Below are 23,349 nucleotides of genomic sequence, written 5' to 3'. Positions count from 1 at the left end.
TTATATATTCTATGTTTTTTTTTCTAGGCCTGCAAGAAAAGCTGTTAATATAGATTAATCTGTGGATATTTTTTAATTTATCAATAAATCATGTTTCAAGAATGAAAAGAAAAAGGTATTCAATTTATAATCATATTACTGACAAACAAACAAAAAACGTACATATTAGAAGCTGGAACATGTGTTGCAACACAAACATCCCTTTAGTGCTTAATCAATGATCAACTTGACTATGTATTGGCTAACTGTTTCAAACTACCCAAGGCCATTTAACCAATTACACTTTATTATTAAAATGTTAAAGCTTGATTTACAGAAAGCAGTCTCAGCTTGTTACTCTCAGGAGGCTGATTGGCACTTTACTCCTCCCTCCTCACCTCCTCCAAGGTTGCCCTGTTCTTAGAGAGCTGTAAACCCAAACCAGATCTTCAAAATGCCCCTTCAGAATAAACTGTGGTGATGTGATGTTTATATGGCCTAATGCTCCTATATTAGTCTACTGGCAACCTCCTATAAAACCGTTCAGCTAGTGCATATTATGAAAGATGTAACATTTTCATACAGCTTCCCCACTGCTTAATGATACATGAGGTACCAGTTTTAATCTACTCTAATAAAGCTGTAGAAATAAATGGTTTGCAGTGCAGTGCTTTTATCGTAATAGTGCCATAATGAAAAACACATCCTAAGTTTGATTCATGTAACAATTCACAGTGGAAAAGTTTTGTAAGAAAGAAGGGTAAACAACTTTATCTCTTATTTAGAATATTGTCAATATTGTGGCATTACATCCATCCAACATAACTCCAGGACTTGGTTTCACAGCCTGTACTTTTATCTGATGACTTAACTCCAATTATTCATACTCATTGCTCCTGAGTTAGAACAATTACACTAAACTCCACTGAACACTAACACAAAGCTCATCTGCTTCACACTCCTGTTCAACTCCCACAGTAGGAAAAAAATATCCAAGCTCACCCTCAGGGTTTAAATTAAAGAGCGAAACTCCAGGAAAGCCTGTTCTGTTTCTTCAGCTGGCAATAATCTATAGTGCAGCAGTGCTGTAAGTAAAGCAGACTTATGGTGCAGCAGATGTCATCCTGGGGCATGTTACAGTAATACATAACAGCTTTCATATCAATTTTTCACTGAAGACAAGATAATGTAATGTACCTCCAGACAATTTTAAAAAGCTGGAACTTCACAAAAGTACTTCAACCAAAATGTGAGTTATATCCAGAAATTGCTTTCGGGTCATTCGGAGTCACACCCCCCTCATGAACTTTGTTCAGACTGTAAAACGGAAACTGTACAAGTCTGAGCTGAAGTTCATCGTTTTGGTTGTGGGTGGAGCTTAATGGGTGCACATACCTTTGGTCCAAACAGACCCAGCACCCCTGGAAATCCTTGTTCACCAGCATCCCCCTGATGAACAGAGAAGAGAAAGTTTGTTCATTTTCTTTACTGAAAAAGGAGGAAAAAGTTGTCAAGTAAAGGAAATTTAAGTTATTTCAAAAATCAGTGCTCACTGGTTGTCCTTCAGGTCCCTGCTCTCCTTGTTTTCCTGGCAATCCCATCCCGCCAACAGAGCCTTTTCTCCCTGAAGCACCAGTTTGGCCAGGAAGACCCCTCTCACCCTGGAGAACACACACATACACAAACACACATAAACATATGCACATCCTCCAGCCAAAGTAACCTCCAAACAGACACCAGACCCACCAGTATAAGCCCCTAGTGCAGAGACCACAGTTACTATTGCATTAAGTGGGGTCGCACCACTGCCAAGAACGGAACTTCTTTTCTCAAATGGGCTGCCACTTTAAATCTGAAGGTTTCATTATTACAATATGCAGAATAACCAAACTAAGAGTTTATCTCATAACCAGCTATGCAAATCCAATAAATGTTTGCACGCTGATCACCAACATATGACCTGATTATAATGCAACTTTATTCCCTAACCATGTGCATTTCCTAATACTAATAAATAAAGCCTCTCTGTGTTTCTCACTGTTATGCTTATGGAACTTTAATATTACATTGTTCGAGGCCATGAAAACTAAGACCATTCCAACTCATTAATATTTGCGACACAAACTTTCTACAATTATTGCTGTGGAAATGAGGTCTATAGAAATATGATGGCATTGGAGATTAGAAAAGACTCCAAACATAAAGACAGCACCAAGGAAGGCAAGCAGGGCAGATTATAGCAGAGTTGGCAATTTCCACTTGATATTGATATCTATAAAAAAAAAAAAAAGGCTTGTGCTATAGCTTAACATTCAGATCAAGACTTTGCACACTATCTTAAGCAACTAAAATTAAGAGAAAAAAAAGTACAAATTGTCCACCCATCATTCCCACCTTTGGTCCATAGGAGCCTTGACTTCCAGGAAGCCCCGTCTCACCAGTTGTGCCCTGCTGCCCAGGTTTCCCAGGTAATCCCACTTCTCTGTCTTCTCCTTGCTCCCCCTTAACACAGAAGATTCAAAGATAATTTATTATCATATATTGTTTGGTGAACAACAATGAGAGCTGGTTTTCTTTTCCAATGACAGTGTCCTCACCTTGACTCCTTTAGTTCCATCTTTACCAGGCAGTCCATCCATGCCAGGCAGGCCTTCAGGTCCCTCCCTACCCACAACCCCCCGTGGGCCAAGAGGACCCTCTGGACCCTTAGAAAGACAATCGTAACTGTTAATGTCAACGCTTGCTTTGGTTTTAAGTAGTTACATGTCGCTCCACTGTGAGTTATGTCTGATTATAAAGTGAGAAATGCATCCAACTCACTGGTGGTCCTTTGGTCCCAGATGCACCTCCCGCCCCTGATTTTCCTTTCTGACCCTGGAGTATTAAGAGTTCATGTTTCACAGTTCTTACACGGTTGCATGGCATGTAAAAGCAGTCCAATAATATTGCATTGAGTAATTGAGTTTTCTAATAACAACAAGAAATCATGCCACTACATGTATGTCCTTACTTGGTCACCTTTGGATCCTTTCAGCCCTGGTTGTCCCTTTGGCCCAGCGTGACCCTAAAATGATCATTATTGTTTGATTTGAATGACTCTAATTGTGTTTGGACAATAAGACACAGTATATATAACAGTTTTACATTTTAAGAGACATAATTAAGATACTTACAGGAAGCCCTGAAGCACCAGCTTCACCTCTCTTTCCATCGACGCCTATTTGACCCTGAAAAAAGATTATTTTTCTGCGTGTCAATGTACAGATATCACTTGAATGTAATTGACACTTTACCTAAAATCAAAAGCAATGTGTACATTCTATTAAATTTAACTTACAATGTGTCCGCTGTCACCGGGCTCTCCTCTCTCTCCTCTATTTCCGGGAGGACCCTGGGTTCATATGGAAACAAATGAATTAAACGATCCAGATCAACGCTAACAAACAACACAGGAAAAGCTGGTCCATGTAAGGAACTCACTCTGTCACCTTGGGGACCTGCCGGACCTTCTACCTTGCTGTCGTCTCCCTGTTCGCCCTAAACAAGCAATATAGACACAGACACACAACCACAGTCAATGGAATTACCCTCAAACCAGAAGATTTTTGCAAAATCAATGACTGGTTTGTTTGAAATAGTTCAACAATGGAAACACATTGCCTGGTCTCTTTATACAAATGGCAAATCATTACATGCGCTATTACCCACAATCATCCCATTGCACATAAACAAGGGCCAATGTCTGTTCCAGGGTTTTTATGGGATTCATTAAACAATAACTACGGATGTGTGTATGATTTTAAGAGTCATGTGTGGTGCATGTGTCATATGAAAAATAAATAAATGTAGAGCCCAACAGGCATCTAAAAGTTGGAGAATAATTATTGATGGCCCGGGGGGCCAAGCACAGCTGACACTCACAGAGATGAAAGCAATATATTGTAGCATTAGTGCTTTTAATATAACGGTGATACAGATGTGTATTTATCTGCAGCATGTTTTTAGTGCCAAGGTTACCTGTCTCTCTCAATTGACAATAATACATTTTGCAACAAACAGCGTGATAGCTTGAAACTGATTTAATTAGAGCAAGCACAGCCATTATTTTTTGGATATTTGGCAAAGAGAAAGTAGCAAATATCCCCGTCCAGATGGCCCCTGCCCAGGGACAAGAAAATGCAAATTAGTGTCCGACTAAACTGTAGTGCGGGTGTGTTCCTTTTTGTTCTGCTCCTGTCAAATAAACACAAATTATGTTGCTAATATCCCCTAAATCATGAGCAGACCAGGTGCTTGGCTAATTATATGTATTTGACGGCACTGAGTTAATTGGATGTGTCCTAGCTCATGTTATTGATCAAATTATGGATGACTTTAAGAATATTGCAAGGACAAGATATACGGAGGAAGCACTAATTAGGGACACAACTGAAGTACCACTGCATCAGAAAGACTGACCGCTCAAGACAACGAGCTGCACGGCAGTTTTACATTGTTAAGTAATGCAGCCATTACAGGTCTACAGAGCTCATTAGACACAGTCAAAGTGCAGACTATTAGAAAAAGCAAGTAAATGTTGTTATGTACCTTTTCACCTTTTGGCCCAGGAGGTCCCAAAGGGCCCTGTGGACCCATGTGACCCTACGAAAAGAAGAAGAGTTTATGACTGTAATCTCCAAGCCTTCACTGCCAATTTACTGTGTGAAATATAGTGTTGGTAATGTAGAGAAACACACAGACAGACAGGGAGAAAAACTTCTGGAAACTGATAACGCACCAATGTCATCAATCAACACTTAATCTCTCGTTGCCATGGAGAATGCAATTTGAGGATCCATCAGTCAAGTCATGTGTCAACAATTTGATTATACTGTGGTTTCAACTCTGCCATGATCGATTTCTCATCCCCAGTCTTATCCAGAATAGATTATGTGCACACACAGATAATGACCAGTTATATTGTAATTTCCTCTTTTTTTTTTTTTATTATCTCTTACAAAAGAGATACAAAAGAAGTAAGAAGAAGCTTTTTCTTAAAAATCCTCTGATAATGAAAAGCTTCTCCACCGCGCTAGAACTGACAAAAATAAAGGGCCTTCTTCGTTGGTACGGTAAGCCGGAGGAGAGGTACATTTAGCTTGCTGCAAGCAGACACGGCTTGCTAGAAATCAACACTTTTTACTATTTTTTTCTTTTTTGCTTATATGTCCTTGTGTGGCCTCCATAGAACAAAACAAATATTGTTTTGGTGTCTACTTTCTGCCCTCTAGTAGTCAAATTTAAGACAATAATAATTGAAATTGTATAAAGTTTTACATCCATCCACAATGCCATTAATCAAGATTAGATGTAATTTTTTCCCATGGTTTACACAGAATCATGAGAACATTGGCTGAAGAAAGACTAGTGATTCGACCTGCACTTAAAAAAATCAAATCAACCAAAGCTGCACATCAGAGGAGAGGATCCCCCCCGACTGAACAAAACACCAGCAGATGAGATCCGGCCTGTGATTCATCAACACCAGAACAATACAGGCACTGTATTTGTTTTGTTCGCAGGTCAATAGTATCATTCAATAATGTCTGAAATATTTACCTAGATGAAACACCTTCCAAAAATCAATCCAAGCTTTTGGGTTTTGAGAGTGCTTAGAATTTTCTCGATGGAAAATGTAGAAATAATATAAAAAGAATAATTCCCATACACGCTAAATCGACCCATAAAGATTAACTAAATACAAACAAAAAAACGTTTCAGCATCACATGTTCATCAGGTAAAGCACCTGTCAACAAGGTAACCTTCTTGTTTTGGGCTTTCCGATATTTCACTGTACATGCACTAGTAAGTGTTTTAAACATTAAAGATAAAAAGTTTTGTACATACTTTATATTAAGTCATGTCAAAATGCATTGTAAGCTAACTCATAAGCCATTATAATGTATTTATGAATGTTTATAATCATGCATGACAACTTGTGACACCTTTTATAACGTTTATAAAGTATTATAAATGATGGATGTAATGTGTTATAAGTTTAGCATTCATAATGCTTTAGGGTAGATAAAATGTGCAGTGTAACCCAGGAATCAGATTCTTCTTTCCAACACTGTTGTCACTTTGGCAATGAGGTATAAAGCATTATGAATACTACATTTTATAATAAATGATGCCCACCACTTAAAATACTTTATAAACCTTGTAATAAGTTATCATGCATGATTTAGGGATTCATTTTACATGCATTTAAATGTCTTATGAATGTGCTTATAATGCATTATAGACATGACATTCATATTTCAATGCACTGTATCATATAGGCCATTATTATTAAGGCTTAATAATGCTGACTGTCACTGGTTTTAACATTTATGAATAGACAGCAGATTAAAGACTTTTGATTGGTTTGGAGGTGCAGTAGGCCCCTCCCTTTTATAACATCCCACATTATTGCATCACTGTTCTTACCTCGTAACCTGATAAGCCTGGATCTCCTTGTTGGCCCATTCTCCCTGGAGCACCCTGGGGAAATACATTTATATTTATATATATGTATACATTGAGCCCAAATCCATCACCAACCAAGCAATCCTTCAAGCTATCTGTGGATGTCTCACCACTGGCCCGATGGTTCCTCTCGCTCCCTTCTGTCCGACAAACCCCATCTCTCCCAGCTCACCAGAAGGCCCGTTCTCACCCAGGTGACCTTGGTGACCCTTGGTCCCCTGGAGAGAGGCCATCAATGAGCAGAGTACACATTCACCTCAAAAGTTGTTGGCAATTCAAACACGTGCTACTGAAAGTCTATTTGACATGCTTGTGGAGGTGATTGACCTGCTACTGTTTGTTTACCACTACAGCAGAGAACCATTCAACCGCTTGGACAAAAGAGCAAATTGACAAACATCCGAGAACGGAAGGTGTATTTAAGCCCCAAGCGAGTGAACTGACAAACCTTTTCTCCTGGTTTTCCTCTTTCACCAATTTTGCCGGGTTTACCTTCCTGACCCTGGTAGAAGAAAATCGAACAGGGGTTTGTAAGAGGACAAAAAGAGCCGTCTCTTCATGGGAATTGAATGAAATTTGGGGTTTGCTGCTGAGACACTCACCATGACACCGACCAATCCGGGAGGCCCAGCGGGTCCTTCCTTTCCAGTCAGACCGATTTCACCCCTGTCTCCTGTAGCGCCTTCTTGACCAGCATCCCCCTTGTCACCCTGAGAAGAGCAACATCCATTGAATAAGGTGATACACTTCATACAAAACATACAATGAGTTACCCAAACCTGGATTTTGGCCTGTTGTAGCTTTAATACACTGGAATAAAATGTATTTATATCCAGGAAAACCTTTTTCCAAAGTCAAAAAATAAATAACTAAATGCATAAATGACAAACAATCTTCACTAAAGAAAACATAGCAATGAAAGGTCTGCGTGTGTTTATAGATTTCATGTTATTACACTTTAACATCTGACCTAAGTCCTGCAAAAAAAGGTCATTGCAAATCCAGGTGAGGCAGAACATAGAAGCAACGAAGCTTGGCCACCCACATTCTTGCATATTGATAGTGGAACAGTCAGTAAGGTCTGATCTTGTGATTGCAGAGTCCAGTCTGTAGCGTATAGAGCTTAGAGGCAACCAATCTGGGCAGCAGCAGGTTTAGGAATAAAATCTTAAATTGTCTCCAGTTTTCTCAGGGGAGGACGGGGGAGAACTTAAAATGTTGTACAAGGTGCATCGCTTGTTGCCTGAAAGTGAGCCGACCCGAACTGATCATGTGGACTTTAGATTTGTTGCGGATTCACTGGGAAAACCAGCTCTTCGTAGCGAAAACAAGCAGTTTTGTAGATATCCGTCCAACTGACGGGAAATATATGGCATGGCCTGTCTGTGTAACAAGAGTAAGAAACCAAAAAGGATAATAGAGTGTCCAAGTGGGAATATGTGATTTAAAAAAGAAAGAAACAAGACTGGACAGAGAATTGAGAAGAGGGAGAAAGGTAATTCAATACAGAAACTGAGAAACAACTGGCAGGGAGAGAGGATGAAAACCAGAGCTGTGTGGTCCCACCAACTGCATATTCTAGTGAACAGCATGGAGTCTACAAGGCCCTGACAAACCTGTACTTCGATTGTCTGTTAAGACACATTTTTAGTTTTGACTTCACATTAAATCCTCGGTAGTCTCTGCTGTATTTCAAGTCTTTTATCCAAAAACTGTTTGTTTCCACATTGTTTCCTGGACTCTTTGTTCTCTATCTCTCTGTCTCCCTGCTCAGCCTAGCCAACCCAAAGGAAATGTATTAAGAAATAAATATGGGTTATCTCTGAAGCAACTGACAGGCTTATGCCGTATGACAAGACTCACTAACATGAATTCGGAATTGAATTTGCTACAGACTGCTGGAGGGAGGCAAAAATAATGTTTAAATCCTCTAATTATTCGCTGAATTTCTGTTTTAAATTTGTCCAAGTAATTGGACGATGAATCATGACAACACACTGATTTTTTTTATTTATTTTTTTATTCCCCAGTTTACAGTTAACAGCACAAGCTGCAAATTCCTCTTGGGCTGCCGTTTTCCATCCAGAAGCTGCACTGCGGCCAAGAACCCCTCAAAGTAGTTTACCCTCCTGACTAACAGAAAACGTCCTGCACAGCACAGCGCCGTGCACACGCTCAGGTTGAGTCTATTCTAATCCTCACTGTCCTCTGTGCTCATTTAACCACCTTCTCCCAGCCAAACATTGTTTGTGCATCTTTCAGCTATACTTCCAGCAGTGTGGCTCTGCTGAATCGCCAGGTTTTTTTGTACTTTCCATCTTTCATTTTTTTTTTTTTTGTTGTTGTTCTGTGACAATACTTGCCAGACTTTAGAGCTCCTGAAATAGCCCCTGCTATCTGTTTTCACTGAGCGTCAACACAATGCAGCTCCAACTGTACACAGGCCAATATCTCACAAATTACAATAAGATGCTACAATAAACTGGAGGGTTCCCTGGGTTCACAGACATAAGAATCGGGAAATAATTAATCGGTGCTGAAGTTATTGACAAAAAAATTTATGACCAGCCAAAGTTTATTTCCTTTGCCGTGGGTCTAAACAGTAAGAAGCACTTAAAGGGAAGAATAAATCAAATTATTAGTCAGCATGTCTTTTATTTTTGAACTTGCCTTGGCTCCATCAGGTCCACTTAGTCCAGCCTCCCCATCAATGCCTGGCTCACCCTGAGAGACAAACCATGAACATATCATGGATGCAACATGTTTTTATGTGTTACGAGAACAGTGATCACAGGGAGCAGAAACAGATGTGTAGTAAGACAAACATTGGCAAGACTGCATGAGAGTAGATTTTGAAAACAAATGTTGCAATAACAAATGTCTAATTTGAAATATTTTTGAGGGTTTGCCAAAAAAATTCAGTACACTTTAACTCATAACTTTCCGGAAAGAAAAAGTGGGTTCCTTACTCTCTGGCCAATCAAACCCTGCTCCCCGATGTTGCCAGGTAGACCGATGTCACCCTGTCAGCAGAAGAAGCACGATGGTTATGACACTTTTTTTTATGTGTTGTATCTCTTGATGTACAACCTTTGCTTCCACCATGGATGATTTCTTTTTTGTATATTTTTTTTGTAGTTTTGGTCAAATACCTGGTTTAACGGCCATCCATGGAAGTTCAATAAGAAATGTAGCTAAGTTAGCAGTTACTTAACACTCTCCTTGTGCTTCCCCGATTTCTCTAGCAACCATTAAGCCTGATATTAAATTTTGTACAAAATCTAATTTATGTGCATTCTTTTTTTCTCTCAAAATGCATAGTCTCCCTCTCTAGATTGAGGCACTAATATGACTGCATAGAACATGAGGTGCTCCGCCCTCATCTTTACCTTCTCTCCCAGTTCACCATGCAGTCCTGTCTCTCCAGCCTTCCCCACCAGCCCCTGTCAAAAACAGCGACCGCCTTTAGTATTTAGTGCCAATCGTAAAATTCGATGGATTTCTTACACCAGCTGTGTGATCAAGCTCACCCATGGCCCCATGGCCCCCAGTGGCCCAATTGTTCCTGGTGGCCCAGCTGGTCCCTGCGGCGACAAAAGCAGAGGCCCCAATAAAAAGGTTACGAGGACTTTCTAATCTTGGAAAAATAGCCTCTGAAAGTGACAGTAAAGGAAAAAAATGTGAAAAGAAATAAGAACCAGGCAGAAAGTGCCTATTTGGAGAGATAAGTTAATCTGCGGGGCTAACAGCCTTCAAAACACTGAGCCAAAGCTTCTGTAAGTGATGGAAACAGGCCTGCTGTATAGAGACACATTCAGGCTACAATAAAGCTGCCTCTCTAGGAAGGGGATGGTGTAAATCAAATTGTCTCAGATTCTCTACTTCTCTGCTTGTGTGAGATTTGGGCAGAATGAGAGAAAATATATTAGGTTGTCCAAGGTTTTGGGCAGGATATGTGATTCTAGGAAGCAGTGAATAAAAAGGTGTAAAAGTTGAAATTCTGAGTTTATATGTCCAAGGGAAAGAAGACGACTTCACAGTAGGTGCAGGAGAGCCACAAGTCATTATAGATTATAAAAATGTCAGAAAAAAGAAAAAATTCTAGTATAGTATGCCATAAAAGTGTAATTTTATAGCAGTCCTTTTTGAGAAAATCTTTAACCAATGTTATAAAAACTGTCATAGTATTGTATATCATAACAAATCTCAAAGTATACAGTATGCCAGGAAAAATGTCAAAAATTGTTATAAAATAAGTCATAGAGTAGCACGCCATACAAAAACATAATTTAAAGTATAGTATGCCATTAAAAACTGAAACAGAAACTCATCATGTCATATAAGTCATAAAAAAGTCACAGCATGGTATGTCATGGTATGCTTGATGCTTAATGTCATAGTATTGTATGTCATAAAAAATGGCATAAAAGACATTCAGATTCTCAAATATGAAACCAACATTTTATGTAAATAAATAATAAACTCACTGGCTCTCCTGCAATTCCTTTGGCCCCTGGACGTCCAGAGTGTCCTGGAACACCCTGAAAAGAGTTCAGGGGTTTATTATACAGACACTATTGGTGTTCACAGACATGATGAAACGCTACAACACCCACTGGAGTAAAACGTGTGACACACAGGCCTCACTTTTCCACCACTGTTCCCCAAAATGAGTCCATCCCCCCAAAAATCAAGACTGACCTAAAACAGAACTCTGTTAGCCCCAATCACTTACTGGAAATCCATTTGGCCCGGCTTCACCTGGCTCGCCAAGCTTCCCCTGCAGCAAAATGACACAAAGAGGAAAATAAGTTCTACATGTCAAACTAATGGAGGGTTGAGGAGGCATGGTCAGCATAACAGCAGGCCTGAGTTCACTGTTTTGTGTGTCCTCCTTTAGGTTTTACATAATTACCAAGTGATGAATGTTTGGTACCCTTACTTAAGAAATGACTTTAATTGATCAGTTGTGAGAAGTAATGAAATTAGCACTTATTATACGTATTAGTCTGTTGCAATTACGTAGTAATATACTTTTGCTCTGGTTTATACTTTAAGATGCTTGTTTAAGAAAGGAGATGCACTTATGACTTCTGGTGACTAGTAGTTCTCTTGAATACCTATGTTGAATACACTTCCTGTAAGTCGCTTTGGATAAAAGCGTCTGCTAAATGACTGTAATGTAATGAAATACTTGACTTAATATACTTATACTTAACTTGAGTTTTTCTCCATTTTGTCCAATGTCCGATATACTTATACCCCACTACATTTGTCTGGCACCTATAATAGTTACTAGAATATGATACATATGATTACATATAATAATAATAATAATAATAATAATAATAATAATAATAATAATAATAATAATAATAATAATACTCATAATAATAATAATAGCAGTAGTTGTAGTAGTAGTAATAATATATATAGATATAATTTGTACATTTAAATCAGTAAAATAATTATAAATTATAACTTGATTATTAAAATAGTTAATCTATCATTAAAATCATGGTTTTTGCACTGATTAAATATCTCCAGGAGCCCATTAGCCTTTAGAGGATGCACCAAATTATAACCTTACAAACAAAAAATTATTGTAAGGTATAGACAACAGTGGTTAAATTCAGAAATGACTGAAGAAGTGCCATATCTTATATGAACCTATGCTATATGTGACAGTAAGCCTGCTGTGTGACTGCTTCACTGTGCATGCTTTAATGAGATGGTCACTGTGCTCTTCACTAGCACAAAAGTAGCACACTCTATTTATCCTAGACACTAAATCCTTAAGGACTTGAAAAGGTCAAATATAACCAGGATTGTGCTAATACTGCTAATGGTGCTGTTACTGTTGTGAGGGGAAAGTAAAGAAGCACAATCTTTCTCACCATGTCCCCGGGGAGGCCCAACTTTCCTGGTGGACCATCAGGGCCCTGCAAAGAAAACATCCAACTCAGTAAACTGAGCTCTCTGAAATCCCCCAGAGTTAAAATGTTCCTGACTGCCAAGCAAACCCAGCACCATCAATATTTTAGTCCTCTTTGATTTCAGGTTCTGTTGTTAGATTTGCAGCTCACAAAGAACGTCCTCTAAAAGTTTCTTTAGATGTTAAAAATAGCTAATAATAACAGTCTGCTCAACAAAGCTGCTTGTAAAAAAAAGTTCTCCTGATTTTTGTTTTGTTTTGCTCTGTTACAGAAAATAGGGCCAGTTTGTTTATCCCAGCTTGCAGTGGGATGGACTTGATGTATGCAATTAGAGATGTGAAGGACGTATATTTCTCTACCGCATTTTTCGAATGTAACATTATCAATCAAGAGCCACAAACTGGAACAAAATCTCAGACTCTGAAAATGATCATTTATAAACAGTTCCCAACTTGGACTTTCTGACCATGTGCTCACCTTTACTCCGGTGGACCCTTTCTCCCCCATTGGCCCATCAGGACCCCTTGGACCCTATAAAAAGAAATTAAATTTGTCATTGAGGAATAGCTTTGGAAAATGTGGCCTTTAAGAGACCTGAGGCAGACGTTATTTTACATATTAAGTCAATAAATGAGGTCACTTAATCTCCATTTTCTTTGCCATTATGGAGCCTGGGGGGCAGCTCTCTTTGTTTTATGTGGTTGAGGCCACATCGGAGAGACACCATCAAAGATTGTGGCTATTTTTGCAAATACTTGGCATCTGCGAATAAGCTCTGAAGCATGACCACCCAGCACTGTGTGGACTCTGTCCCCATCTTTCCACGATCACACACAGTTGGCAGCGCCTGCACACTGAGCTTATTGTAAAGACGTCTTGGGAAAAGGTCACCAATCCTGCAGCTGATTCATCCTTGCCTATGAAACTGAACCAAACTATTCGCCGTCAGGAAACATTAGAGGACTGACTGTGTCTATTTGCTGTTTGTTCATGTAAGCATCTTTATATAATCGGGATCCAAACAGAAAAATAAAAAAGAGAGCAGAATGCAGCTCCTACCTATATAAGGCCTGGACATGTTCACTGCTGCTTGCCAATAACAGACGAATTAGTTAAAGATATTTGTTGAGAATATGATTGAATTTTAATAAGCTGTCTGACCATCAAAAGTATTTTGAATCATGACATAGATAAAGCTGACCTTGTCGGGTACTTTTCTGCTAGTTTTTTTCGATTACTGTTTTTTGAGAATTTAAAATTCAATTCACTTTAAAAGATATTCCAATTAATTACATATTGAGTGACATAAGAGTCGATAACTTTTTCTTTTTCCAGGTTACTTTAAATAATATATGCCTTTTTGTTACTGGGGGATTGATCTGTTTTAATTCAAGTAATTGTCACTTAAAACAAAAACAATTCACTATATGACTTAAGATCGACATGTTTTATATTGCAGACATTTACCATCCATTCCTGCTTCTATAAAAAAATAGAAATTCAGATTAATTCAACACTAGCAGGCATTTTAGGTAGAAACACTCCCACTTGTTTCCCCTGGAGAGTACAGTGAAATCCTGAAAAATAAATGATGGAAATGACTTGTTTACATATCTGAGATATGAATCACAATTAAATGTAGTGGTCTCAGTTTGGATGGAGCTTTGATAGATTCAGCATGACAAGATGTTGAAGTACGACTGACTTAAATTTAATAAAACTAACAAGATATGAGAGAAAACAAGAAGTAAAAGTAATAGGATTGGACACATCCTCCAAATAGCTGTCACTACTTTTCTTGAGTCCTCTGATTCAATTATTGTGCTGCACATATTACCTCACTTATTTTAGGAGTACAAACAAACCGCATTTTGAATATGTGTGTCCTGAAGAATAAAGCCATTATCTTCTTTTTTGGGGGGAGGCAATATCACATTTTTTATTGCATAACTTTGGGAACAGGAAAAGGTTGTTACTGGTTTTTCCCACCATTCTTGTTGACTGGGAATAACTTCAGACAATGTAATACGGAGACTGGAGTTTAATCATCCTGGTGTTAATTCTATTTTCCAAAGCCTTGATGTAATATTCAGCTATTATAGTTATTAAATATTACACTTGTGACTGCTTGTGATATCAGGGGAGCCGTGTAAAACCAATCAGGATGAAATGCTTTAATTATACCACTTATTCATGTTAGATCAATTATTCATTCAGTCCAATGATCCTGCTGTGCAACCATGGGCGATTTTCCTAAAGTAGAAAACTCAATTATGGAAAAGCCAGCGAACACTGGAATGATCCTGAGCTGGTAGACACGGCAACACACACACACACACACACACACACACACACACACACACACACACACACACACACACACACACACACACACACACACACACACACACAAACACATATACATATTTCCATGTTCAGAAACCAGGGTGTTTAGTTTGAACAAGCCTCTTAGGATGTTAGAATTGATGTGCATTACCAACAAATGTTCATATGCAAATTGTTGTAATTATATACAGATATTTAGTACTTTGTTCTTTTTAGGTCTTTTTTTTTTAATTCTTTGGACAGGGTTGCTTAGCAATCCTTGCTTTGGTGTTTTTGCTTTGCACTTCAAAGATATAAAAATATCTGTGGATGGTTTAATTTAATTGGATTATTTATCTTTGATAAGTTTAGAGTTTCTCTGCTTTGTGCTCGTTATGGTCTCTTCATTGACGAAGAAGAACGTTACACAATTCCTCTTCATTTTATTGCAAATAAACTAGTGTTGCTGCTGCTGGGGATGAAAAACACATGATATCCTATAAAGAAAAAATGAAGGTTTTCTTGGATAAGACCGACTATTAAATGCTTACAATGACAACGCTATCAAGCTGATGTTTAGCAGGTATAACGTTTACCATGTCCAAAATATTTTACTTCAGAGAGTAAGCATGCTAACATTTGCTGATTAGCACTAAGCAAAAAGTGAGCCGAGGCTAGGGAAAGTGATTGTCTTAACAAAATGTCATGGCGATCCGTATAATGTTATAACATAGATTAAAGTAACTTACCCCGCTGCCTTTGGGTCCTCTGATGCCGATGGATCCAAGAGAACCAGGAGGCCCCTGAATGTGTGTGAAAAAGTATTCTTTGAGTTAGACTGTAGCAAACTATACAAACTAAGATAAAAGGCAAAGCTGTCTCAGTTTCATTCTCTTCTTGATTAACTTTCTACCAAGCCTATTCCAACAGCAGTCAGCAGTTAAGTTTCTTGATATAATATTCAATATGATAGGTTGCTTTCTTAGTGACTTTACAGAGGTCAGACTGATAAAGTGTGTCAATAATGGACTTTTGTTAAAGAGTAATTAACACGAGCCGAATATCTTATTTTTGCTGAACTCCAGTGGTTCAACTTCTCCCTTTGCTGCAGTGATGTAGATTAAAACTTCAGGGCAGTGTCAGTAAACTATGACATCAGTGTTGGATGTCACAAGGGCAACACAGCACATTTCTGACAACAATACCTATAAATGATGCAGGATGTGGTCAGAAGTGCAATAAACACCCCATTTTTTATGTTATCAACTTATTAAATGGGCATTATCAGTGGTTATGACTGTCATTCTAACACCTCAGACGCGTGTGAAAGTGAGACTTAATGTTGTGAAATTAAACAAAACAACTTTTAGCTTGGGCAACAAAACCACTAAATTTAGGAAGAGGTTGTGGTTTGCGTTAAAATAGTTTTAGTTTAGTACATAAGTTATGTAACAAAAGTATGTGCATGTGTCTTTTCAGCTAGAGAGAGAAACACTATTTTTCAGCCTGGCGTTAAGTATCAGAAAAGATCCAGATATGTGTTCCACACAACAGGCCAGTGTATTGTCTGGATTCAATTCAGAGCACATGAAGCTATGACATTGATATCAGTAACTTACTGGGATCCCTTGCAGTCCAGGAGGCCCCGTCTCTCCAGGTATTCCAGTGTGACCCTGACGGATACAACATTACTCAAATCATATCTGCTGTATATGATTCATCAAATTAATTATAAATGAGCTCTCATATTTCTGAGTAAACTTTATATTATCTGCCTTTTAGATGACTATTGTTTAATAACTTTAATCTGTCTCTCCATATAAATCCCACCCCCATCCCTTGCGTATGTTAAATTGAAATTCCCCCTGGTACGAGAGACGGGGTCCAGACTTACTCCTTACCATCGGCCCCGTTTCACCTGGCGGCCCTGGGGCACCTGTTTTGCCTCGATCCCCCTGGAGAGCCAAAAGCCACAATTAGGGGAACATTGATTCATTATTGATAGATTAAATGATTAAGCGTCCAGTCTACAAAACATAAAATTACAAAAAAAAGTCCAAACATTTTTAATTTACAATCACGCAATACAGAAAAAAGCAAATATGCACATCTGAGAGGCTGGAACCAGATGGCATGATTCTAAAATATCGGTAATTGACTTCTTGTTTCAGCACTAAACATATGCTACATCAACAGAGAGCAGTTTAACAGATGCAAAAAATCAAAGTTGTACAACAACATTTTGCGATACTTGCCAAATTGTGACAAATTGAAATCGCTCGTACCTTTTCTCCCATTATGCCCATCGCTCCAACAGGCCCGACAAAACCAGGTAGTCCCTGAAGGAAAAAAAACATATTGTCTTAACTGTCTCTTACTTCAGTTAGCTCTATTGAAGTATTGAAGTTATATTCCTTCAAATGGACAGCACAGCTTTGTGGTTCTCCAACAGTTAGCTCTATTGAAGTATTGAAGTTATATTCCTTCAAATGGACAGCACAGCTTTGTGGTTCTCCAACAAAACAGACACACAGTGAGCTTCAAACAGAAAATCATCAGAAAGAAGAGAGAGAAAAAGCCTTTACCCTCTCGCCAACTTTTCCAACCTCGCCAGTTATCCCGGTCTCGCCCTACAGCAGAGCAGCCAATTAGCATATCACAAACTTATTCATGCCTTTCGTTTTTAGTTCAAATCAGTTGAAATGTGCTCGGAGGGGCCGTTCCCCTGTGGTAACGGGGAATTAACATCTAATTTACACATATACAGATGATACATTATCATAAATGAAAGCCGTGGGAGAGAATGTTCATTTAAGGATGACATGTGTGACTGTCGGGTCTGACCTTGAGTCCGTCTGGGCCTGTCAGTCCAGGGAATCCCAGCCTCCCCGGCCTGCCCTGAGCAGAAAGCAAAAATGACAGAGAAGTGTACTGCAGCTCCACTAAACAATAAACTCTCTATATATCCTGCCTCCTCCCGAGGCCGTGACACAAAACAAAACCAACAGTTGATGCCAAAACAAAAGCATCCCTCTGAGGAACTTAATGATCCATAAAACAAAGAGTCATTTGCAGCATCAAAGGCTCCTTATTACTCACAGGTCATTTGCGTTTGTTTTCAGTAATCACTTGTGGGTTCAAATTTTGGGAAGAAGGCCGCATTGAATCAAGCATTGGCAAAAATAGAGAACTTCATTGGAAAAGTCTTCTCTATTGTTAAGCCTGGGATGACTCCAAACCAACAGTAGACACAATGCTGGTCACTGTGGAGTTTATTTACACAGAACAGTTCAAAGCTAAGTTTGTCTTGCATGGCTTCTTCATCTAGAATGTTTCATTGAGAATATAAATATTTGTTTGGTAGAGATATTGGAAAAACAAACAACAAAGAGGACTATTTGAGTTATTTTATAGCGTCTTTATTCAAAAATTCATTACAAATTTGGACACCTGAGTAGATACCAATATAATAAATTATTGTGAGGATTTAGGTAAAAAATGGCTCCTTATTCTGTGCATTCATCTTAAAATGAATCTTCATTCATTTTATCATCACCGTCATCTGTTACAATTTGACAAACAAACTATACATGTTTGTTTGGGCTTCTTTTTATGATGGTAAAGATCATAGCAACTTGCTGACCAATCTGGTAATATAAGTACACAGCGTGCAATAGAAAGGTCTTTCAAAACAGCTTTGCAACAAAAGAGACATCAGTCAGCCAAAGGACTAACTGTCAACAACAGGTCAGAGTTCTTTTCCTCCAAAGCTATATTTAGGCAGAGACACGTGGTGCTCTTCTTGCGGTTTTGTGTGTGGATCCTAAAAGATAGCTGTTATTGTATTTTTCTAACTGGTCTCAAGCCGTAGGGCTTATCCAATCAGCACTCACCTCGAGTCCAGCGGGTCCAACGGTCCCAACCGGTCCCTCGTCACCCTGAATAGAAGAATTGTCACCAAAAGGTCATGCAGAGAAAAAAAAATGTTTTCTATGTTTTATTCATTTTGAAAATATGTAAAGTCAACCCCACCTGAAGACCAAGTGTTCCTCTTGGACCTGGCAAACCTCGTGTCCCTTGCTTTCCCTGTGGATGAAACACTGAGAGTGAACTTTCACTTCACTTATACCCACTAACAGTTCATATCTAAAGCGTTAACGTCACTCAGCTAACCTTGGGCCCTTCGGGACCATTTTGTCCTGGCGGGCCGATGTCCCCCGGAAAACCCTGAGAAAATGACAGGAAATGAACCGCAGCTTCATCATCATACTGTAGTACACAACACTGTATCAACAATAAGATACATATAATGCATCTAGTCAAGACATAATACTTAGTGAATACCTCTAGGCCAGGGGGGCCAGGTGAACCATCAGGGCCCCTTTCTCCAGGTTTGCCCTAAGAAATATCACAAATGATCTTACGGTTATCAAGCAGATCGGAAAACTCAAAATAACCAAAACCGATAGACAATACCATATACCTTATTCCATAAATGTTTTGTCACGGGAGCATTGTGTGTCATGTTCCCAAAGTGATCTAAGATAACCCTGATAATTACAGGAAATCAGCCTCATAGGAACTGTCAAAAAATGCTTCTTCTTTGTGCATTTCTAGGTCATTCACTGTACTGTATATGCAAATTACATGAACATCTCTTTTTCTTTAAGCTTCATTATTCGCGATACTAAATCAACCATTGTGGCTGAGGTAAGACGGTGATGGTAAGATGGAAAAAGTAAGGCCACTGAGAGAGCGGGTTCTCCATGCTGGAATCTCAAATCTGATCAGAGAGCACTCAACATATTAAGGACACTTTAGTGCCAACGTTGGTGGATTAGTCTTAATGCTAAAGCAGCATATGCACTGGGGATTTGCTAGTGCCCCTGTTCTTGACTGGGTTGTTTATGCCACAGCTTGAATAACATACATTTCTAAGACCAAAGTTCTCCTTCATGTATGATTGCCTGAAGTATTTTTTTGTTAACATTTGTAGATTACCACCCATTTTAGAGCACCGGCATTTATTTTCTTCAAAGTGCATTCTGAGCCTTCCTTAGCCATTTGAGCACACCTTTATGCTTTCAGAACTACATTCTTATCAGCTAAAGAGCAGCTAAAGAAAAATAGGAGAAATAGTTTTCACAAGAGCATTGTAGAGGAGCTGTGTCTATTGGATAGACAGTACTCTATTTCATTTATTAATCACCCACTGAAAACAAACAAGCAACCAAAGAAGTTAAGCATCAAAAGAAATTGCTTGAAATAAATATAATCTCTATATGAAGGAAAGCTTTACAATGTAGATGGAATCTAATAAAGCACCAAGCTCCTTTTAGGTGTTGAATACATGTAGAGTTTATTATGTTGTATTAAAATCAGTGGGATGTGCCTGCATGTTTCTATGGGATTTCCATGCCAGAATCTAGTTTTTCAACTTTTCTTTTTGTACTCAAGAGTACGAATGTAGGATTGAAAATACCTGTAGTCCAGGTTTTCCAGCAGGACCTGGCAACCCAGGCGAGCCACGCATACCCTGTAAAACAAAAATCATCTTAGAATAAACAAGTCAACAAGACAAACAAGGGGGTTTAATGTAAAAAAAAACAAAAGAAAATATTAAAAAGCGACTCATAGCGCTTTTAAAGCAGAAGTTTCCATTCGTTAACTCATGCACATAAACACAGCACATTTTCTCATCTGAAGCAATCTGGAAATCAGTGTTTCGCTAAAGGACACTCTGACGCACAGATAGGAGAAGCCGAGCATTGCACACTAATCTTGTTATTCATGGGCGACCCAGTGTACCACCTGAGCACATACAAACATAGACGCACCTTGTCCCCTTGGAATCCAAACTCCCCTGGCTCCCCTGCTAAGCCAACATACCCCTGAGGAAACACAATAGAATATAAAAAAAAAAATCAAAATCTTAGCAAAGAAAGATTATTCAATAAGCATGCACCACATGAGTGCTGGGTTACACAAGTTGAGCATCATAGTGTTGAGTTATCTGTTAGCTTTCTCAACAGTCTGAAATACAATTTTGTGACTTGTCAACTTTAGCATTATTGTACAAAATAGGTAAGTAATGATAAAAGACATATGCAGATCACCTTATCACCTTTCAGTCCTGGTTCCCCTGGGTTTCCAGGTACTCCCTTGGAAGCAAAATAATAAAAAATAACATGATTGATGACATGATGGACCGTGATTAATGAGCAGTGCAGGCGTTTACTCAGGCTGTGGAATAATTTAATCACCAACCACTTGTCACTTTGTCTTGTCAAAGTGAGCTCAACCGCTACTTGGAGACACTCTGGTTAACCAATCAAAATGTACCCTATTTATAGAGGATCCATGCCAAAACCAGACAGAGACACGACGAAGAAAACGCATCATTCACCTTGAGTCCTGGTATTCCTGGAAAGCCTATGAAGCCAAGAGGGCCCATGTCTCCCTGCACACATCAACACACACAAAACACACACTTAAAACGCTGAATGTCCAGATGAATTACGTCTCAAAGACCAATGCTCATGATGCACGACAAACATCTACTTTCTGAGCGGAATGTCTCAATAGAAAGATGTGGAGGAGATATAAGAATAGAGAACAACTTTTTTTATATAGAACGTTTCAAAACAGTAGTTTACAAAGCTGTTTTCTAGAAGAAAAAAAAAGACAAGACATAAAGGTACCAAAGTGTTTGAAAAAATCACAGAACTTAAAGTTATAAAATCAGTGAAAAAAATACAAGAACACTCACAATGAGACCAGAAACTCCACATGGGCCAGGAGATCCCAGTTCACCCTAGGGGAAAGGAAGATGGAAGTAAAAAATATGGATAAAGAAGAGATGCAACACACGCACAGTCGGATTAGAGGTGTAGATCTGTAGGAAGAGAATACACATGAACTCAAACTGCGTGTTTCTATTTTTTGTTTGTTCTCAAGTGTTTTCCTCCACCGACAGCCTGAGCAATGTGTTTCTGCACTCATTTTAAGCATAGCGAGTGAGCACTTGGCACTTGACAGTCAAGACAGGCTTGTTCCAAACGATCTACCCCGCAGCCACATGCCATGCCGACATCCTCTCCGAGCTACGCGTCCAGGGGAGAGGCGGACGACACATAGCCCAGTGTGGCCTTCCTGTCGCCTCCTCTGTTCCTCTATGAATGAAAGGAGACGAATGCAGCCAAATGGAACAAACCCCTCTTCCCCTCTGGAGGGCCGAGGAAATGAGGCCTGGAGGAGGCTCTCGGAGGTCAGCCAATCACAACCCTGAGCAGTGAGGGGTCAAACTAAAAGAGGGGAGGTGAGGTGAGTGGAACTGCTGATGCTGCTCTGGTAGATATCAGGATGGATTATCATTGGTGAGTTACTGAGAGACTGCACAGACGTACCTCACAGTCAGCCTTATGCAGGAACAAAATGTTCTTGTTGTAAAAAAAAAACATGCAAGAAAGCCCGCTTCATTCATGAGTGTGTTTGAAAGTTCTTGTAGAAAACCTTGGTGTGCAGATAAACAATAAACTGGACTGGACACACAACACTGATGCCCTCTACAGGAAAGGACAGAGCAGGCTGTTCTTCCTGAGGAGGCTGAGGTCGTTCAATGTGTGCAATAAACTGCTCAAGGCCTTCTACCAGTCTGTGGTAGCCAGCGCCCTCTTCTTCGCTGTAGCGTGCTGGGGTGGTGGCATCAGGACTGGAGATGCCAACAAACTTAATAAGCTGGTGAGGAAAGCCAGCTCTGTGGTGGGTCTGGAGCTGGACAGTCTGGAGTCAGTGGGTGAGAGGAGGATGAAGGCCAAACTCGGAGCCATCCTGGACGATCCCTCTCACCCTCTCCATGAGGAACTGTGGCAGCTGGGCAGCTCTTTCAGATTTCTTTCTGATTCTACCAAAGAGCAGGACGGAGCGCTTCAGACGCTCATTTGTGCCCACTGCCATCAGACTGTACAACAACAGCGGAGACCACAGTCTGTCAACATGCTGACCAGCCCCCCCCCCCCCCATGTGGATATCTGTACATTTTGTTTTTTTTATTTATTCTTTTTATTCTTATTTCTGTTCTATCTTTATTTTGTTGTATAGTATGTGTATTTATTGTCTGTGTAGTTGTATAGTATGTGTATTTATTGTCTGTGTAGTTGTATAGTATGTGTATTTATTGTCTGTGTCTGTGTAGTTGTATAGTATGTGTATTTATTGTCTGTGTAGTTGTATAGTATGTGTATTTATTGTCTGTGTAGTTGTATAGTATGTGTATTTATTGTCTGTGTAGTTGTATAGTATGTGTATTTATTGTCTGTGTCTGTGTAGTTGAGCTGCTGCAACACTCGAATTCCCCCCATGGGGATCCATAAAGGAATATATAATAAAACAATGTACTGCATTTTATATGAATTGTTCTACATTTAGTCGAAAATATGGTGAAATCTCAGTCCGGTGTAATTCGACATAAAGATCTGCACAGTGTTAAGTGAGTAAATGGGGCATTCATCTGCATACTTTCACATAAAACTTACTGGGTTCCCATCAGGGCCAGGAGGTCCTCTCTCTCCAAAGTCACCAGGAAACCCCTGAGCACACAAA

General features: G+C 39.2%; 1 protein-coding gene across 1 annotated transcript in view; it reads right to left on the bottom strand.

The window, feature by feature from the left end:
• The window catches only part of col27a1b (collagen, type XXVII, alpha 1b), a 65,624-nt gene that overhangs the window by 7,119 nt on the left and 35,156 nt on the right, over positions 1 to 23,349 (bottom strand). The window contains exons 13-50 of the mRNA XM_054610559.1: positions 23,283 to 23,336; positions 21,518 to 21,562; positions 21,155 to 21,208; positions 20,865 to 20,909; positions 20,586 to 20,639; positions 20,231 to 20,284; positions 19,093 to 19,146; positions 18,922 to 18,975; positions 18,781 to 18,834; positions 18,642 to 18,686; positions 17,593 to 17,646; positions 17,334 to 17,378; positions 17,034 to 17,087; positions 16,650 to 16,703; positions 16,368 to 16,421; positions 15,498 to 15,551; positions 12,901 to 12,954; positions 12,385 to 12,429; positions 11,223 to 11,267; positions 10,975 to 11,028; positions 10,018 to 10,071; positions 9,877 to 9,930; positions 9,457 to 9,510; positions 9,158 to 9,211; positions 7,090 to 7,197; positions 6,936 to 6,989; positions 6,598 to 6,705; positions 6,449 to 6,502; positions 4,567 to 4,620; positions 3,460 to 3,516; positions 3,317 to 3,370; positions 3,153 to 3,206; positions 2,990 to 3,043; positions 2,800 to 2,853; positions 2,577 to 2,684; positions 2,374 to 2,481; positions 1,533 to 1,640; positions 1,375 to 1,428 (exon numbers count right to left, since the gene is read on the bottom strand). Coding sequence (XP_054466534.1) covers positions 1,375 to 1,428; positions 1,533 to 1,640; positions 2,374 to 2,481; positions 2,577 to 2,684; positions 2,800 to 2,853; positions 2,990 to 3,043; positions 3,153 to 3,206; positions 3,317 to 3,370; positions 3,460 to 3,516; positions 4,567 to 4,620; positions 6,449 to 6,502; positions 6,598 to 6,705; positions 6,936 to 6,989; positions 7,090 to 7,197; positions 9,158 to 9,211; positions 9,457 to 9,510; positions 9,877 to 9,930; positions 10,018 to 10,071; positions 10,975 to 11,028; positions 11,223 to 11,267; positions 12,385 to 12,429; positions 12,901 to 12,954; positions 15,498 to 15,551; positions 16,368 to 16,421; positions 16,650 to 16,703; positions 17,034 to 17,087; positions 17,334 to 17,378; positions 17,593 to 17,646; positions 18,642 to 18,686; positions 18,781 to 18,834; positions 18,922 to 18,975; positions 19,093 to 19,146; positions 20,231 to 20,284; positions 20,586 to 20,639; positions 20,865 to 20,909; positions 21,155 to 21,208; positions 21,518 to 21,562; positions 23,283 to 23,336 — 2,271 coding nt within the window. The remainder of the gene's footprint in view (positions 1 to 1,374; positions 1,429 to 1,532; positions 1,641 to 2,373; positions 2,482 to 2,576; positions 2,685 to 2,799; positions 2,854 to 2,989; positions 3,044 to 3,152; positions 3,207 to 3,316; positions 3,371 to 3,459; positions 3,517 to 4,566; positions 4,621 to 6,448; positions 6,503 to 6,597; positions 6,706 to 6,935; positions 6,990 to 7,089; positions 7,198 to 9,157; positions 9,212 to 9,456; positions 9,511 to 9,876; positions 9,931 to 10,017; positions 10,072 to 10,974; positions 11,029 to 11,222; positions 11,268 to 12,384; positions 12,430 to 12,900; positions 12,955 to 15,497; positions 15,552 to 16,367; positions 16,422 to 16,649; positions 16,704 to 17,033; positions 17,088 to 17,333; positions 17,379 to 17,592; positions 17,647 to 18,641; positions 18,687 to 18,780; positions 18,835 to 18,921; positions 18,976 to 19,092; positions 19,147 to 20,230; positions 20,285 to 20,585; positions 20,640 to 20,864; positions 20,910 to 21,154; positions 21,209 to 21,517; positions 21,563 to 23,282; positions 23,337 to 23,349) is intronic.

The sequence above is a fragment of the Anoplopoma fimbria genome, chromosome 13, assembly GCF_027596085.1.
Source record: "Anoplopoma fimbria isolate UVic2021 breed Golden Eagle Sablefish chromosome 13, Afim_UVic_2022, whole genome shotgun sequence".
In the NCBI taxonomy this organism is placed as follows: Eukaryota; Metazoa; Chordata; class Actinopteri; order Perciformes; family Anoplopomatidae; genus Anoplopoma; species Anoplopoma fimbria.
Note: the sequence above shows the minus strand (reverse complement) of the source record. Positions and strands in the feature narration are given on the sequence as shown.